We start from the raw sequence: 19,363 nt of genomic DNA, 5'->3' as shown, positions 1-19,363 counted from the left end.
TCTGAATTCTAAACAAAATAAACATATTTATTCTATGGAATTTTGCAATGCAACTCTGAGTGACAGTGACAACAAGCGGCCCTAACGGTGTTCGTCAACACCGTTCAATTGAACACCGTTCAATTATTGTAACGTCTATCGTGATGCTTCGAGGACAGGAATTATATCGATCACTTTATTGAACAAAACTGTTTATATTCGGACATAACCACACCAAAAACATGAGTAAAACAATTCTATCTCGAAAAACTAGTCATTTTCTGCCGTACAAACCAGGCCAAAACCAACTTGTCATCTGTCACCAACACGCATACCACTAAACCACTGGTGCGTTTAAGGCCACACAAAAAGTCGGACAACTCAAACACCACACAAAGTTACACTATGACTCCTCAGTCATACGTGTGCTTATTTTACTGTCATTTATTATTAATGTTAATTTATATATATTAGTCATGGAATGCTGTTACACACACTATGTTGAAGTATTACTATTATTATTATTATTATTATTATTATTATTATTTATCTTACGGTATACATCAAAAATAATATTGAGCAAAATTTAATTGAAATATTGTCGATGTGGCCCTCCAGCAGTGCTCGGGTAGCTCATGCGGCCCCCGGTAAAAATTAATTGCCCACCCCTGGTGTATAGTGAACAACATGTGATGATGATGGTGTATAGTGAACAACATGTGATGATGATGGTGTATAGTGAACAACATGTGATGATGACGGTGTATAGTGAACAACATGTGATGATGATGATGGTGTATAGTGAACAACATGTGATGATGATGGTGTATAGTGAACAACATGTGATGATGATGGTGTATAGTGAACAACATATGATGATGATGATGGTGTATAGTGAACAACATATGATGATGATGGTGTATAGTGAACAACATGTGATGATGATGGTGTATAGTGAACAACATGTGATGATGATGGTGTATAGTGAACAACATGTGATGATGACGGTGTATAGTGAACAACATGTGATGATGATGATGGTGTATAGTGAACAACATGTGATGATGATGGTGTATAGTGAACAACATGTGATGATGATGGTGTATAGTGAACAACATATGATGATGATGATGGTGTATAGTGAACAACATATGATGATGATGGTGTATAGTGAACAACATGTGATGATGATGGTGTATAGTGAACAACATGTGATGATGATGGCATATAGTGAACATATGATGATGATGGTGTATAGTGAACAACATATGATGATGTATAGTGAACAACATATGATGATGATGGTGTATAGTGAACATGTGATGATGATGATGGTGTATAGTGAACATGTGATGATGATGATGGTGTATAGTGAACAACATGTGATGATGATGGTGTATAGTGAACAACATGTGTTGATGATGGTGTATAGTGAACATGTGATGATGATGATGGTGTATAGTGAACATGTGATGATGATGATGGTGTATAGTGAACAACATGTGATGATGATGGTGTATAGTGAACAACATGTGATGATGATGGTGTATAGTGAACAACATGTGATGATGATGATGGTGTATAGTGAACAACATGTGATGATGATGGTGTATAGTGAACAACATGTGATGATGATGGTGTATAGTGAACATGTGATGATGATGATGGTGTATAGTGAACATGTGATGATGATGATGGTGTATAGTGAACAACATGTGATGATGATGGTGTATAGTGAACAACATGTGATGATGATGATGGTGTATAGTGAACAACATGTGATGATGATGATGATGGTGTACCTCCACGTGTCTCTCCAGCTCCTGCAGCAGGGTGGGGTACTTGTCCAGCCTCATGAAGGGCTTGCTGAGGCTGCTGGTGAGGGTGAGGACACCAGGAGGGTTAGCTCCTTGGCTCTCCATCAACTTGTCAAGATCCTCACTGGGCAAGAAGAAAAAGATACTCTTTAACAGCAACGCTGAGGTGAGACTACCATCATCCCTGAGTGACACCGACCACGTGTACATCTTTCAATGGCGAGCGCAGTCGAACAAAATCAACACAATATTCTTTTTTATTACATACCATTTTCTCAGCAAAAAAAGGTCAATAGTCGGGGTGTGAACCTCTAAAGTCTTAGCGGCCACATGTGTGGGCAGCAACTTTTAGCTCTTATTTACAAAATTGTGTACACTACTGAATTGGGGTCTTATGGCCACTTATGTGGACACTTATACCGCCATCTGGTGGTGTCAGAAGAGTATAACATACAATGGAATTTGGGGGAAAAAAGTGTAAAAATAAGAATTAGCATGTCACTAAACATGAAGTACACGTTTGTGTACTTATGGACTAAGTACATCATATCAAAAGATGATTCTTAGTTTTTATTCTAATTAGGGTCCAATAAGCCCAAATAGCAAAGAGAAATTAAAAAAAGCATGTAAACAAACAGCTTGGGCCTTAAGAGGTTTTAAGGCACAAATTCAGACTACTCAGGACCTTCGTATTGTGAGGCACATGCACTAACCCCTGTGCCACCGTGCTGCAACTTTCAAAAATGATGAATTGAATTAAGAATTGGGATATACAAAAATCGCGACTCGAGTCGATTTTTGGTGTGCAGCCCCCAGTCAATAGTACACAATAACGAAACAAAAGTCATCTACTACTCATTGAAATGCTTTGGTTCTTGCCCTCAAAGTCCGCGTGAATTATTCCCAAAGTTTGTAAACATGAAGAAAAACAAAAAATAAAAATGATTTTAAATATTGACCTAATCACTCTAGTAACAATAACATGTGGATACTACCCTTGGATCCATCTGCCCTCTTCTTACATGTCCTGTGAAAATGCTCACACACCAACAGTTGTTATATTATCCTCTCGCTCATATCAGTGTTCAAAAACAAGACAAAAAAAATACAAAAATTAGGGGTATTTTACTTGAACTAAGCAAAATTATCTGCCAATAAAACAAGAACATTTGGCTTGTCAAGACTTTCCAAAACAAGTCAAATGAGCTAACCTCAATGAACCCAAAAATACCTTCAAACAAGTATATTCTCACTAATAACAAGTGTACTACTATAGGAGTACGTATTTTCTATTGTTTCATTGAAAATAAAACAGCAAAGTCCATTTGGCTGTCATCTGTTTTAATTATGGGACACAATTGTGTCAAAGTCATGATTTTTGGTTTTTATTTACATGCTTGAAATAAGAAATGATGACTTTAAAGGCCTACTGAAAGCCACTACTAGCGACCACGCAGTCTGATAGTTTATATATCAATGATGAAATCTTAACATTGCAACACATGCCAATACGGCCGGGTTAACTTATAAAGTGACATTTAAAATTTCCCGGGAAATATCCGGCTGAAACGTTGCGGTATGATGACGTATGCGCGTGACGAAGTCAGAGTAACGGAAGTTATGGTACCCCGTAGAATCCTATACAAAAAGCTCTGTTTTCATTTCATAATTCCACAGTATTCTGGACATCTTTTGCAATTTGTTTAATGAACAATGAAGGCTGCAAAGAAGACAGTTGTAGGTGGGATCGGTGTATTAGCAGCGGACTACAGCAACACAACCAGGAGGACTTTGTTGGAGCGCTAGCCGCGCTAGCCGCCGACCTCACCTTGACTTCCTACGTCTCCGGGCCGCCAAACGCATCGGGTGAAGTCCTTCGTCCTTCTGCCGATCGCTGGAACGCAGGTGAGCACGGGGTGTTGATGAGCAGATGAGGGCTGGCTGGCGTAGGTGGAGAGCTAATGTTTTTAGCATAACTCTGTGCGGTCCGGTTGCTAAGTTAGCTTCAATGGCGTCGTTAGCACAGCATTGTTAACCTTCGCCAGCCTGGAAAGCATTAACCGTGTATTTACATGTCCACGGTTTAATAGTATTGTTGATTTTCTATCTATCCTTCCAGTCAGGGGGTTATTTTTTTTGTTTCTATATGCAATTAAAGCACGATGCTATCACGTTAGCTCGTAGCTAAAGCATTTCGCCGATGTATTGTCGTGGAGATAAAAGGCACTGAATGTCCATTTCGCGTTCTCGACTCTCATTTTCAAGAGGATATAGTATCCCAGGTGGTTTAAAATACTAATCCGTGATCCACAATAGAAAAAGGAGAGTGTGGAATCCAATGAGCCAGCTTGTACCTAAGTTACGGTCAGAGCGAAAAAAGATACGTCCTGCACTGCCTCTCAAGTCCTTCACTGTAACGTTCCTCATCTACGAATCTTTCATCCTCGCTCAAATTAATGGGGTAATCGTCACTTTCTCGGTCCGAATCTCTCTCGCTCCAGTGTAAACAACGGGGAATTGTGAGGAATACTAGCTCCTGTGACGTCACGCTACTTCCGCTACAGGCAAGGCTTTTTTTTTTATCAGCGAGCAAAAGTTGCGAACTTTATCGTCGATGTTCTCTACTAAATCCTTTCAGCAAAAATATGGCAATATCGCGAAATGATCAAGTATGACACATAGAATGGATCTGCTATTCCCGTTTAAATTTTAAAAAATCATTTCAGTAGGCCTTTAAGAAAGTACTTTTCTACTTGTGAGTGTTGATGACACAGCTTTGCAACAGTTGATATTCTAGTTTCAAGCATGTTTTACTCAATATAGCTCATCAAATCTCAGCAACAAGCTGTAATATCTTACTGACATCATTTAGGACCAAAACACTTCAAACAAGTAAAACACTCTTAACATAAAATCTGCTTAGTGAGAAGAATGATCTTATCAGACAGAAAACAAGCAAATATCAGCCTTATTTGACATGTTTCATCTTATTTAGATGTCAGTTTTTGCAGTGTACATAAGGATAGTGAATGATAAACAGCACATCTCTTTCTAATAGTTGTATATTTCCAGTACGACTGCCCTAATAATGTGATCAGAGTGCAGACCCTGAATGTACGGAAATTGCCCAGGACATTCGGAGCTGAATATTCAAAATGGCAGTCTGAAATTGTGGCATTCTGCGAAGTTTAGACACTATTTTCACATAGTTCGCAGACCATAATTCCAAGTGGATATGGTTGAAAGGATACAATGGAACACAATAAAGCGTATAAAGTCAACTTGTTCTTCTACTCTACTGCTGGGCGGCCTAACCGCGAGTGTGCACATCCTGTCAACATGCAGCTTCCTGTGTGCAGGCCCAGTTAATAGTGATGAACCCACTCCTCATGACATCATCACCTGCTGCATACCACACACACATACACACACACACATATGCAGCCTGCGTTTACCATCCTGTACGCAAGCCTGACACCTGGTGGCTTCAACAATAACTGCACCCAGACCAAGGGACCCTTGCACAACCTAAATGTTCAGTTTAGACGCTCACCTGTGGTCAGTGAGGATGCAGACCGCCGACGGGTGGCTGGAGCAGTAGGCCAAGTAGAGAGACTTGATCTGACTGGACACGTTCAGGTAGCATCCCGCCAGGTGCTGCTGACCCTCGGGGACTCTGCCATGACAGGTGAGATGCAGACATGTTCAGGAGAGAAACATCTGGTGTTGGTCCAGGAGTGTCTTTGTCTTTATAGAACTGCACAATCCTGTTTAAAACCTTAAAGTGGACTGGGGACTTTTTTTTTTAAAAGCTCCCATTAATGCCCTTTTAGCCTTCATTACAATACTGTTATCGCACTGGAGAATAATACAATCTGTTGATCAACTTGACATGCATTTTTATTTTCATTTTAACATAATTAATGAAAAACAGTGCAACACAAAAAGGCATTTCTCCTTTCTGTAAACTTGGACCAATGACCATTGATAAAAAACAAGTTAAAGTGCAACATAAGAAGGCACATCATCTTCCTTGAAACATAGATAGTGAAATAAATTCCTGATGCTGCTGTCTTCCACACTTGGAGCCATGGATTGTACAATCCTTGTTGTCAGTGGCAGGATCATTGACACAGATGGTGAAGTTTCAGTGCTCAGTAGAGATGTAACACTTTTGAGGGGTTTAAGCACCTGGAGGACCTCCTCTGCCACTCTCACATCATCATCAGACAGGTTGATGATGTCTTTGACATTTTTCTTCAGGGTCTTATGGGTCAATGCAGGGTATATAGCTGCCTGCTGCTCCAACATATCATAAGTGGAGTTCCACTTCGTTTGGACATCATGTATGAGCTTTATGAGTAGGCAGTTTTAGCATTTCTTGCTTTGTCTTAAGTACATGAGCAGCTGTTGTGACAGGTGAGATGCAGACATGTTCAGGAGAGAAACATCTGGTGTTGGTCCAGGAGTGTCTTTGTCTTTATAGAACTGCACAATCCTGTTTAAAACCTTAAAGTGGACTGGGGACTCTTTTTTTTAAAGCTCCCATTAATGCCCTTTTAGCCTTCATTACAATACTGTTATTGCACTGGAGAATAATACAATCTGTTGATCAACTTGACATGCATCTTTACTTTCATTTTAACATAATTAATGAAAAACAGTGCAACACAAAAAGGCATTTCTCCTTTCTTTAAACTTGGACCAATGACCATTAATAAAAAAACAAGTTAAAGTGCAACATAAGAAGGCACATCATCTTCCTTGAAACATAAGATAGTGAAATAAAGCCTGATGCTGCTGTCTTCCACACTTGGAGCCATGGATTGTACAATCCTTGTTGTCAGTGGCAGGATCATTGACACTTTTGAGGGGTTTAAGCACCTGGAGGACCTCCTCTGCCACTCTCACATCATCATCAGACAGGTTGATGATGTCTTTGACATTTTTCTTCAGGGTCTTATGGGTCAATGCAGGGTATATAGCTGCCTGCTGCTCCAACATATCATAAGTGGAGTTCCACTTCGTTTGGACATCATGTATGAGCTTTATGAGTAGGCAGTTTTAGCATTTCTTGCTTTGTCTTAAGTACATGAGCAGCTGTTGTGCTAGGAAACCTCCTTCCTGATCCATCCTATTGACTTGAGATGTAATGCCAAATTCAGTACATGTGCAAAGCACCTGTCTGTGGTCCCAGTCCTGCCTCATTCACTGCATTTAGGTGATTTTTGGCATTATCACGTGTGACTGGGATATATGTATCTTCCATTCCTCCACTGCTCGTGTCAGTACCCGCGCAAGGGGACTCTCGTAGAAGGGGCGTGTCTTCTCATCTGCCAGTCTGCTGTGATGAAGTGAGCGCTTATCGTCACATAGTTTCCCTGGGCGTGCACCAGGCTGTCGTGAGCGCAACTGATGATGCTCTGGATCAGGGGTCACCAACCTTTTTGAAACCAAGAGCTACTTCTTGGGTACTGATTAATGCGAAGGGCTACCAGTTTGATACACACTTAAATAAATTACCAGAAATAGCCAATTTGCTCAATTTACCTTTAACGCTATGTTTTTATTAATAATTAATGATATTTACACTTAACTGAACGGTTTAAAAGAGGAGAAAACACAAAAAAAATGACAATAAAATTTTGAAACATAGTTTATCTTCAATTTCGACTCTTTAAAATTCAAAATTCAACCGAAAAAAAGAAGAGAAAAACTAGCTAATTCGAATCATTTTGAAAAAATTTAAAAAATAATTTATTGAACATCATTAGCAATTTTTCCTGATTAATATTAATTTTAGAATTTTGATGACATGTTTTAAATAGGTTAAAATCCAATCTACACTTTGTTAGAATATATAACAAATTGTATTTATATTTCTAACAAAGACAAATCATTATTTCTTCTAGATTTTCCAGTACAAAAATTTTAAAAGAAATTCAAAAGACTTTGAAATAAGATTTAAATTTGATTCTACAGATTTTCTAGATTTGCCAGAGTAATTTTTTTGAATTTTAATCATAATAAGTTTGAAGAAATATTTCACAAATACTCTCCATCGAAAAAACAAATTAAAATGTATTTATTATTCTTTACAATAAAAAAAAGAAATTTACTTGAACATTGATTTAAATTGTCAGGAAAGAAGAGGAAGGAATTCAAAAGGTAAAAAGGTATATGTGTTTAAAAATCCTAAAATCATTTTTAAGGTTGTATTTTCTCTCTAAAATTGTCTTTCTGAAAGTTATAAGAAGCAAAGTAAAAAAAAAAAAGAATTTATTTAAACAAGTGAAGACCAAGTCTTTAAAATATTTTCTTGGATTTTCAAATTCTATTTGAGTTTTGTCTCTCTTAGAATTAAAAATGTCGAGAGACCAGCTTGCTAGTAAATAAATACAATTTAAAAAATAGAGGCAGCTCACTGGTAAGTGCTGCTATTTGAGCTATTTTTAGAACAGGCCAGCGGGCTACTCATCTGGTCCTTACGGGCTACCTGGTGCCCGCGGGCACCGCGTTGGTGACCCCTGCTCTGGATAGTTCATCCACAACTTTTTTCTTCTCCTGCTCATAAAGACCTGGCACAATCTTATCGCTGAAGTGGGTGCGCGACGGGATGTCGTAACGTGGCTCAAGCACGTTCAGCATGTGTTTAAAAGCCTCGTCTTGCACGACTGAGTCTGCACCTATAAACACACCGATTAAATGGCGCGGGGCGTTCAAGCTCCTCCGTTACTCCGCTCGCCATGACCACGCTGTGTGTGGACTGAACGTGCACGCGAACAACCTTTTTGTTTTGTTTTATATATCAAACCGCGGATCACGTGTGTGCCTCCCCCCGCAGCCACACCCAGACACACACACACACACACGCCTCTTTTCTTCTCTCCGGCGTGTGACAGAGGAAGATTCAGAAGAAAGACACCGCAGCGCTTCTGTTTCGAGCCGATACTACATAAAAAATAACGCAGTAACGCATCGTGTAGTAACGGTAACTGAGTTACTGAATATAAAAAAATAACGCGTTAGATTACTAGTTACCGCCGAAACTAACGGCGTTAGTCCCAACACTGTACATAACATACATTGACACAGGTTCATTTTGAATGGACTTAATAACAGTTAGAGATGCAACCTCAGCAGAAGCATTTAAGTCCCATCTTAAAAACTCATTTGTATACTCTAGCCTTTAAATAGACCCCCCTTCTAGACCAGTTGATCTGCCGTTTCTTTTCTGCTCTGCCCCCCTCTCCTTTGCGGAGGGGGAGTGCACAGATTAGGTGACCAAAGATGATTCGCTAGCTGTCCAAAGTCGGGACCCAGGGTGGACCACTCATCTGTGCATCAGTTGGGGACGTCTCTGCGCTGTTGACCCGTCTCCACTCAAGATGATCTCCTGCTGGTCCCACTATGGACTGGACTCTCACTATTATGCTAGATCCACTATGGACTGGACTCTCACTATTATGTTAGATCCACTATGGACTGGACTCTCACTATTATGTTAGATCCACTATGGACTGGACTCTCACACTATTATGTTAGATCCACTATGGACTGGACTCTCACTATTATGTTAGATCCACTATGGACTGGACTCTCACTATTATGTTAGATCCACTATGGACTGTACTCTCACACTATTATGTTAGATCCACTATGGACTGGACTCTCACACTATTATGTTAGATCCACTATGGACTGGACTCTCACACTATTATGTTAGATCCACTATGGACTGAACTCTCACACTATTATGATAGATCCACTATGGACTGGACTCTCACACTATTATGTTAGATCCACTATGGACTGGACTTTCACACTATTATGTTAGATCCACTATGGACTGGACTTTCACACTATTATGTTAGATCCACTATGGACTGGACTCTCACACTATTATGTTAGATCCACTATGGACTGGACTCTCACTATTATGTTAGATCCACTATGGACTGGACTCTCACTATTATGTTAGATCCACTATGGACTGGACTCTCACACTATTATGTTAGATCCACTATGGACTGGACTCTCACACTATTATGTTAGATCCACTATGGACTGGACTCTCACACTATTATGTTAGATCCACTATGGACTGGACTCTCACACTATTATGTTAGATCCACTATGGACTGGACTCTCACACTATTATGTTAGATCCACTATGGACTGGACTCTCACACTATTATGTTAGATCCACTATGGACTGGACTCTCACACTATTATGTTAGATCCACTATGGACTGGACTCTCTCACTATTATGTTAGATCCACTATGGACTGGACTCTCACACTATTATGTTAGATCCACTATGGACTGGACTCTCTCACTATTATGTTAGATCCACTATGGACTGGACTCTCTCACTATTATGTTAGATCCACTATGGACTGGACTCTCACACGCAATTATATCAAATTGGCATTCAAAGGGTTTAAAATATAAATGTCAAATAAGCATTTTGTGTTTGCTATTTTATTTAGGGCTGAATTTGAGAGATTTTAGCAAACAAAAATGAAAAATTTTTATTTTTTTTTGTCCTGGCACTACTAAACTGCTATCAAATGAGGGATGCTTCAGAGGTTTAGGACATGCAGCAACTATTTTCCAAGATAATAAATAGGGATGTCCGATAATGGCTTTTTGCCGATATACGATATTCCGATATTGTCCAACTCTTTAATTACCGATACCGATATCAACCGATATATGCAGTCGTGGAATTAACACATTATTATGCCTAATTTGGACAACCAGGTATGGTGAAGATAAGGTACTTTTTTTAAAAAAATTGTAAAATAAGATAAATAAATTAAAAACATTTTCTTGAATAAAAAAGAAAGTACAACAATATAAAAACAGTTACATAGAAACTAGTAATGAATGAAAATGAGTAAAATTAACTGTTAAAGGTTAGTACTATTAGTGGAGCAGCAGCACGCACAATCATGTGTGCTTACGGACTGTATCCCTTGCAGACTGTATTGATATATATTGATATACAATGTAGGAACCAGAATATTAATAACTAGGGATGTCCGATAATGGCTTTTTGCCGATATCTGATATTCCGATATTGTCCAACTCTTTAATTACCGATATCAACCGATACGATATATACAGTCGTGGAATTAACACATTATTATGCCTAATTTGGACAACCAGGTATGGTGAAGATAAGGTACTTTTTAAAAAAAATAGTAAAATAAGATAAATCAATTAAAAACATTTTCTTGAATAAAAAAGAAAGTACAACAATATAAAAACAGTTACATAGAAACTAGTAATGAATGAAAATGAGTCAAATTAACTGTTAAAGGTTAGTACTATTAGTGGAGCAGCATGTGTGCTTACGGACTGTATCCCTTGCAGACTGTATTGATATATATTGATATATAATGTAGGAACCAGAATATTAATAATTATGGATGTCCGATAATGGCTTTTTGCCGATATCTGATATTCCGATATTGTCCAACTCTTTAATTACCGATATCAACCGATACGATATATACAGTCGTGGAATTAACACATTATTTTGCCTAATTTGGACAACCAGGTATGGTGAAGATAAGGTACTTTTTAAAAAATACAATAAAATAAGATAACTAAATTAAAAACATTTTGTTGAATAAAAAATAAAGTACAACAATATAAAAACAGTTACATAGAAACTAGTAATGAATGAAAATGAGTAAAATTAACTGTTAAAGGCTAGTACTATTAGTGGAGCAGCATGTGTGCTTACGGACTGTATCCCTTGCAGACTGTATTGATATATATTGATATATAATGTAGGAACCAGAATATTGATAACAGAAAGAAATGGGGGGAGGGAGGTTTTTTGGGTTGGTGCACTAATTGTAAGTGTATCTTGTGTTTTTTATGTTGATTTAATAAAAAAACAAAAAAACAAAAAACAAAAAAAACGATACAGATAATAAAAAATCCGATACCGATATTATCGGACATCCCTATTAATAACAGAAAGAAACAACCCTTTTGTGTGAATGAGTGTAAATGGGGGAGGGAGGTTTTTTGGGTTGGTGCACTAATTGTAAGTGTATCTTGTGTTTTTTATGTTGATTTAATTAAAAAAAACAAATTAAAAAAAAACAAAAAACGATACCGATAATAAAAAAAACGATACCGATAATTTCCGGATATTACATTTTAACGCATATATCGGCGGATAATATCGGCAGGCCGATATTATCGGACATCTCTAATAATAAATCATACAACAGTCTAGTTTGTCTCCTCTAAGTCCTGGTGTGCCTAATGATGTGGCCGGTGCAAACATCAACCTCCTTCCGCGGCGAGACTTACTTGGTACATTCCTCCAAGGAGGCACACAAGCCCTGCTGGAAGGTGAGGATCTCCTCCAGGTTCCCACACAAGGTGGCGCTGTCTGCACTGCTCAGCCTGCACACGCAGCAACACAAAGGTTGCAGGAAAGAGGTTAGAACCATATGAGTGGAGTATATTTGTGCACTTTATTCAAAGCTGCTGCACTTTATATACTTCTGCACTTTAAAATGAAGCTGCTAAAATACTTCAACTTGACTTAACTCATGTGTATTGTACTTGTATTTTAAATTGTTTATCATTACGTCATTGTAACATTGTTGTGTATTTTCAATCCTGTGTCATTTTATCGCGGAGGTTAGACGCACCATCATCTTCTTACCGCAACTGCACGTCGTCCTTCAAAGAAACAAACACTTCCATGAAGTATAAAAGGTGACTTACTTGTCGCTGGCTTGCAACGGTCGCAAGTAGCAAGTGAGCAGCGTCTGCAGCTCTTTGACAAACTCTCGCTCGTGTTCCAAGATGTCCTGAACCACCTGCGGGACGCACAGCATCTCTTGGGGTTAGTCGTCTTACACCTCTCTTCAAGTAACAAACACACTAACTAGTCTGGGCAAAGCAAAACAACATTTTTAAAAAGCTGTCCATTATTTAATTTCATTAACATTGATAATAATGAAAATGCATGTTGCCAGATGGCCATAATGTATTTTTAAGGACATTTTGTCACTTTTAAATACATTTTTAAAAAGCTGTCCATTATTTTGCTGCTCATCTTACTCAAAATGTTTTGATTTTGCTGCAAAAAAAGAATAACTATCAACAATAAGTAAGTACCAAACACAAAGAAATGTCAAAAGACAGCAAAACAAATATATATATTTTTTTCCAAATAGCCGTCAATTCTTTTGCTGCTATTATTACTCAAAATATAATATTTTGCTGGAAAAATCGAATTAACATTGATAATAATTAAAAATGCATGTTGCCAGATGGCCATAATGTATCCTTAAGGACATTTTGTCATTTTTAAATACATTTTTAAAAAGCTGTCCATTATTTTGCTGCTCATCTTACTCAAAATGTTTTGATTTTGCTGCTAAAAAAGAATAAATATGAACAATAAGTAAGTACCAAACACAAAGAAATGTCAAAAGACAGCAAAACAAATATATCATTTTTTTTAAAAGCCGTCAATTATTTTGCTGCTATTTTTACTCAAAATATAATATTTTGCTGCAAAAAAAGTAATTAACATTGATAATAATGAAAATGCATGTTGCCAGATGGCCATAATGTATTTTTAAGGACATTTTGTCATTTTTAAATACATTTTTAAAAAGCTGTCCATTATTTTGCTGCTAATCCTACTCAAAATGTCTTCATTTTGCTGCAAAAAAAGAATAAATATGAACAATAAATAAGTACCAAACACAAAGAAATGTCAAAAGACAGCAAAACAAATATATATATTTTTTTCCAAATAGCCGTCAATTCTTTTGCTGCTATTATTACTCAAAATATAATGTTTTGCTGCAAAAATCTAATTAACATTGATAATAATTAAAAATGCATGTTGCCAGATGGCCATAATGTATCCTTAAGGACATTTTGTCATTTTTAAATACATTTTTAAAAAGCTGTCCATTATTTTGCTGCTCATCTTACTCAAAATGTTTTGATTTTGCAGCTAAAAAGGAATAAATAACATAAGGGGATGCAGACAAACCCTAAGTAAGTGCCACACAAAAGAGTCCAAACATAGCAAAGAATGAATCATTATAAAAATATATTTTGTCGCATATTTTTACTCAAAATGTACAATTCTGCTGCAAAAAAACCTAATAAATATAATGAATAAATAAGTTTGCATGGTGGTAGACAAACACAATGTATCCCAGAGGGAATGTCCTCACTTTACAACACAAAGTCAGCACCAAACACAAAGAAAAGTCTCAAGATAGCAAAAAAATAAATAAAAACTGTCCATTATTTTGCTGATGTAAAATGTTGCTGCAAAAAAACCTCAAATAAATATTAATAATAAAAATGTTATTCAAAATGTAAAATGTTGTTGCAAAAAACCCTCAAATAAATAAATAATAAAAATGTTATTCAAAATGTAAAATGTTGCAAAAAAATCTCAAATAAATAATAATAAAAATGTTATTCAAAATGTAAAATGTTGTTGCAAAAACCCTCAAATAAATAATAATAAAAATGTTATTCAAAATGTAAAATGATGTTGCAAAAAAAAACTCAAATAAATATTAATAATAAAAATGTTATTCAAAATGTAAAATGTTGTAGCAAAAAACCCTCAAATAAATATTAATAAAAATGTTATTAAAAATGTAAAATGCTGTTGCAAAAAACCCTTAAATAAATGAATACAAATGTTATTCAAAATTTTAAAATGTTGTTGCAAAAAACCCTCAAATAAATAATAAAAATGTTATTCAAAATGTAAAATGTTGTTGCAAAAAACCCTCAAATAAATATTAATAATAAAAATGTTATTCAAAATGTAAAATGTTGCAAAAACCCTCAAATAAATATTAATAATAAAAATGTTATTCAAAATGTAAAATGTTGCAAAAACCCTCAAATAAATATTAATAAAAATGTTATTCAAAATATAAAATGTTGTTGCAAAAAACCCTCAAATAAATATGAATAAAAAATGTATTCAAAATGTAAAATGTTGTTGCAAAAAACCCTCAAATAAATATTAATAAAAATGTTATTCAAAATGTAAAATGTTGTTGCAAAAAACCCTCAAATAAATAATAAAAATGTTATTTAAAATGTAAAATGTTGTTGCAAAAAACACTCAAATAAATATTAATAATAAAATTGTTATTCAAAAAGTAAAATGTTGCAAAAAACCCTCAAATAAATATTATTAAAAATGTTATTAAAAATGTAAAATGTTGTTGCAAAAAACCCTAAAATAAATATTAATACAAATGTTATTCAAAATGTAAAATGTTGTTGCAAAAACCCTCAAATAAATATTAATACAAATGTTATTCAAAATGTAAAATGTTGTTGCAAAAAACCCTCAAATAAATATTAATAAAAATGTTATTCAAAATGTAAAATGTTGTTGCAAAAAACACTCAAATAAATAATAATAAAAATGTTATTTAAATGTAAAATGTTGTTGCAAAAAACCCTCAAATAAATATTAAAAATGTTATTAAAAATGTAAAATGTTGTTGCAAAAAACCCTTAAATAAATAAATACAAATGTTATTCAAAATTTAAAAATGTTGTTGCAAAAAACCCTCAAATAAATATTAATAATAAAAATGTTATTCAAAATGTAAAATGTTGCAAAAAACCCTCAAATAAATAATAATACAAATGTTATTCAAAATGTAAAATGTTGTTGCAAAAAACCCTCAAATAAATAATAAAAATGTTATTCAAAATGTAAAATGTTGCAAAAACCCTCAAATAAATATTAATACAAATGTTATTCAAAATGTAAAATGTTGTTGCAAAAAACCCTCAAATAAATAATACAAATGTTATTTAAAATGTAAAATGTTGTTGGAAAAATCCTCAAATAAATAATAATAAAAATGTTATTCAAAATGTAAAATCTTGTTGGAAAAATCCTCAAATAAATAATAATAAAAATGTTATTCAAAATGTAAAATGTTGCAAAAAACCCTCAAATAAATAATAATAAAAATGTTATTCAAAATGTAAAATGTTGTTGCAAAAAACCCTCAAATAAACATTAATAAAAATGTTATTCAAAATGTAAAATGTTGCTGCAAAAAACAAACATATATTAAAAATAAATAACTGCACCATAATGTATCCCAGGGGACATTTCCTCACTTTAAAATAACAAAATCAAAGAAATAAATGAATGATTAAAAAAAAAAACCTGTCAATTATTTTGCTGCTCATTTTACTCAAGACTTTCAATTCTGCTGCAAATGTCACAAATGGCATGTTCTTACTGAATGAGCAAAACATGCGTGCGGTGTAGTTGCTGGACCTCGTGGGGAATTGGACGAATACAAGTTTCACAACAAAACGTGTCAAAATTGACAAAAGAGTCAACATTTGTGTGTCACTTTGAAAGTAAGAGTCCAGCAGGACTGGAATGTTGTGCACTCACCACGCTGTAGTAGCTTTTGGTCAGCTGGCTTCCTTTAGGAGACAATGGCTTCTCTGCAGAGGAAATGAAGATCCAGCAGAAGTCCAGGAGCAGGATAGTTGAGGAAACAAAGATCCAGGAGCAGGATAGTTGAGGAAACAAAGATCCAGGAGCAGGATAGTTGCTGTACTCACCGCAGGACTTGATCTCACGTACGTAGTTGCTGGGGAACCAGCCGCTCTTCCCGCCCAGGCTGCCTTCCCACCAGCCGCCTTCCTCCTGCCGCGTCACCACGATCACGTCCCCTTTGTTGAAGGACAGCTCGTCCTCGTTGTTCTGCTTGAAGTTGAAGCGGGCCTTCACCACCAGCTGCCCGTTCTCGGACATCTCCTGCGGGAAGGCGGGACTTACAGACGCTGCATTGGTGTGGCGGAAGGAGAGAAGAAGCGTACCGCTGGCTTGGACTGGCGCCTCAGAGAGCCTTTGGACTTGGCGGAGGAGGTGGACTGACTATGAGGCCGTGGACATGACCTCTCTGCAGCGCTGTCTGCGGACACAACATGCAGACCGGGTCACGTTCCTTGCCGCACGCTCGCCATTTCACACAGGAAAGCCAGTTACAGACGGGTGTTGTCACACAGCAACACGCCATCGTGTTCAAGTCCTGTTACTGCTGGGCCTGAACATATGTACTGACCTAACAACTGTTGACATTATTTGTATGAGACTAAATGAACTAAAGGTAGTGAAGGTGTGCAGACTAGAGGTGTAGAGTGAAAAGGTGGCGGACCACTCTGGGTCAGTCTGGACCACTCTGGGTCAGTCTGGACCACTCTGGGTCAGTCTTGTGTTCTCAGTGAAGTTCTCACATCTGTGGAAGTCTTTGCCACTGGAGTTAAAGGCCTACTGAAAGCCACTACTACCGACCACGCAGTCTGATAGTTTATATATCAATGATGAAATCTTATCATTATAACACATGCCAATACGGCCGGGTTAACTTATAAAGTGACATTTTAAATTTGCAGCTAAACTTCCGGTTCGAAACGCCTCTGAGGATGACGTATGCGCGTGACGTAGACCGGGGAACACGGGTATGCCTTCCACATTGAAGCCAATACGAAAAAGCTCTGTTTTCATTTCATAATTCCACAGTATTCTGGACATCTGTGTTCGTGAATCTGTTGCAATCATGTTCATTGCATTATGGAGAAGGAAGCTGAGCAAGCAAAGAAGAAAGTTGTCGGTGCGAAATGGACGTATTTTTCGAACGTAGTCAGCAACAACAGTACACAGCCGGCGCTTCTTTGTTTACATTCCCGGAAGATGCAGTCAAGATGGAAGAACTCAGATAACAGAGACTCTAACCAGGAGGACTTTTGACTTCGATACACAGACGCCTGTAGAGAACTGGGACAACACAGACTCTTACCAGGATTACTTTGATTTGGATGACAAAGACGCAGACGTGCTACTGTGAGTATGCAGCTTTGGCTTCTAAACATTTGATCGCTTGACCGTATGTGCGCAACTTTTTTTTGCGTATGTACGTAACTTTTTTAAAATATATAAGCTTTATGAACCTTGGGTTAGGTGAACGGTCTTTTGGGCTGAGTGATTGTGTGTGTTGATCAGGTGTTTGAATTGTATTGGCGTGTTCTATGGAGCTAGGAGCTAGCAGAGGAGCTAGGAGCTAGCATAACAAACACGCAGGTGTTTTTATGCAGGATTAATTTGTGGCATATTAAATATAAGCCTGGTTGTGTTGTGGCTAATAGAGTATATATATGTCTTGTGTTTATTTACTGTTGTAGTCATTCCCAGCTGAATATCAGGTCACCCCCGGCTCTCACAGCATCTTCCCTATCTGAATAGCTTCAACTCCCCACTAGTCCTTCACTTGCACTTTACTCATCCACAAATCTTTCATCCTCGCTCAAATTAATGGGGAAATTGTCGCTTTCTCGGTCCGAATCTCTCTCACTTCATGCGGCCATCATTGTAAACAATAGGGAACTTTGCGTATATGTTCAACTGACTACGTCACGCTACTTCCGGTAGGGGCAAGCCTTTTTTTTATCAGATACCAAAAGTTGCAATCTTTATCGTCGTTGTTCTATACTAAATCCTTTCAGCAAAAATATGGCAATATCGCGAAATGATAAAGTATGACACATAGAATAGATCTGCTATCCCCGTTTAAATAAAAAAAATTCATTTCAGTAGGCCTTTCAAGTCACAGTCCAACATTAGAATGTTATTAGACTGCCACATCACCCCCACTGGCTCCCCGTACAGTACCGGATCAATTACCAACTCCTTCTGTACACCTTCATGGCCATCCACAACCTGGCCCCTCCATACCATGTTACCAGAATCGGAATAGCGTATTTCCTTGAATAGCCGCAGGGGCGCTAATTAATTTAAAACCTCTTCGCACTCCTGCGCTTACCAAAAGCATGCGGGATGGGCAAGCATGCGCTAATTATTTTAAAACCTCTTCTCACTCCAGCGCTTACCTTATCATGAAAAGCACATTTAATAAAAAAAACCGTTATTATGGTCTTACCTTTACTTATAAATGATGTCCATCTGCAGCTGCTTCTGATCAAAGGCAGTCTTCCTTATCTTTCTTCAGTTTTAAAAGTCTCTGGATATATTCCTTTAATTATTACCTCCTGCTTCAATTGACAGTCCAGTTTAGAAAACTGTTTTATTTTAGATATGTAATCCTCCATGTTAAAAGTGCAAGCAAACGATCGCGGCTCACGCATGCTGCTTGTTGTCTTCTTCTGCAGCACCGGTCTTCTGCAGTACTGGTAGTCGCAAGAAGGATCACTGGCGCCCTCTACCACCAGGAGGCGGGAGTCATTTAATGACTCATATATGACCCGGCGGAAGTGCCAAGCATGCGCTAATTATTTTGCGAAACGAGTTTGACCCGGCTGTAATTCTAGGCAGGCGAATACTATATTCCCGGCGGCAATTCAAGGAGATACGGTAGTTTCTATTGCCATTGTTTGAGAACGGGTTCATAAACTAGGAATGCTTCTTGGTGCAATGGTGCAACATAAAACACATACAACACACACCAAAGTACATGTCAAACTACGTCCATAACGTAAA

General features: G+C 37.0%; 1 protein-coding gene across 2 annotated transcripts in view; it reads right to left on the bottom strand.

The window, feature by feature from the left end:
* Positions 1-19,363, bottom strand: part of LOC133648161 (rho guanine nucleotide exchange factor 6-like) — a 119,238-nt gene that overhangs the window by 52,247 nt on the left and 47,628 nt on the right. For both annotated transcript variants that reach the window (XM_062043943.1, XM_062043944.1), the window contains exons 4-10: positions 16,690-16,784; positions 16,432-16,627; positions 16,259-16,311; positions 12,559-12,653; positions 12,136-12,231; positions 5,350-5,472; positions 1,782-1,920 (exon numbers count right to left, since the gene is read on the bottom strand). In XM_062043943.1, the coding sequence (XP_061899927.1) occupies positions 1,782-1,920; positions 5,350-5,472; positions 12,136-12,231; positions 12,559-12,653; positions 16,259-16,311; positions 16,432-16,627; positions 16,690-16,784 (797 nt within the window). The remainder of the gene's footprint in view (positions 1-1,781; positions 1,921-5,349; positions 5,473-12,135; positions 12,232-12,558; positions 12,654-16,258; positions 16,312-16,431; positions 16,628-16,689; positions 16,785-19,363) is intronic.

The sequence above is a fragment of the Entelurus aequoreus genome, linkage group LG04 (assembly GCF_033978785.1).
Source record: "Entelurus aequoreus isolate RoL-2023_Sb linkage group LG04, RoL_Eaeq_v1.1, whole genome shotgun sequence".
In the NCBI taxonomy this organism is placed as follows: Eukaryota; Metazoa; Chordata; class Actinopteri; order Syngnathiformes; family Syngnathidae; genus Entelurus; species Entelurus aequoreus.
This window is presented reverse-complemented; position numbering and strand designations above follow the sequence as displayed.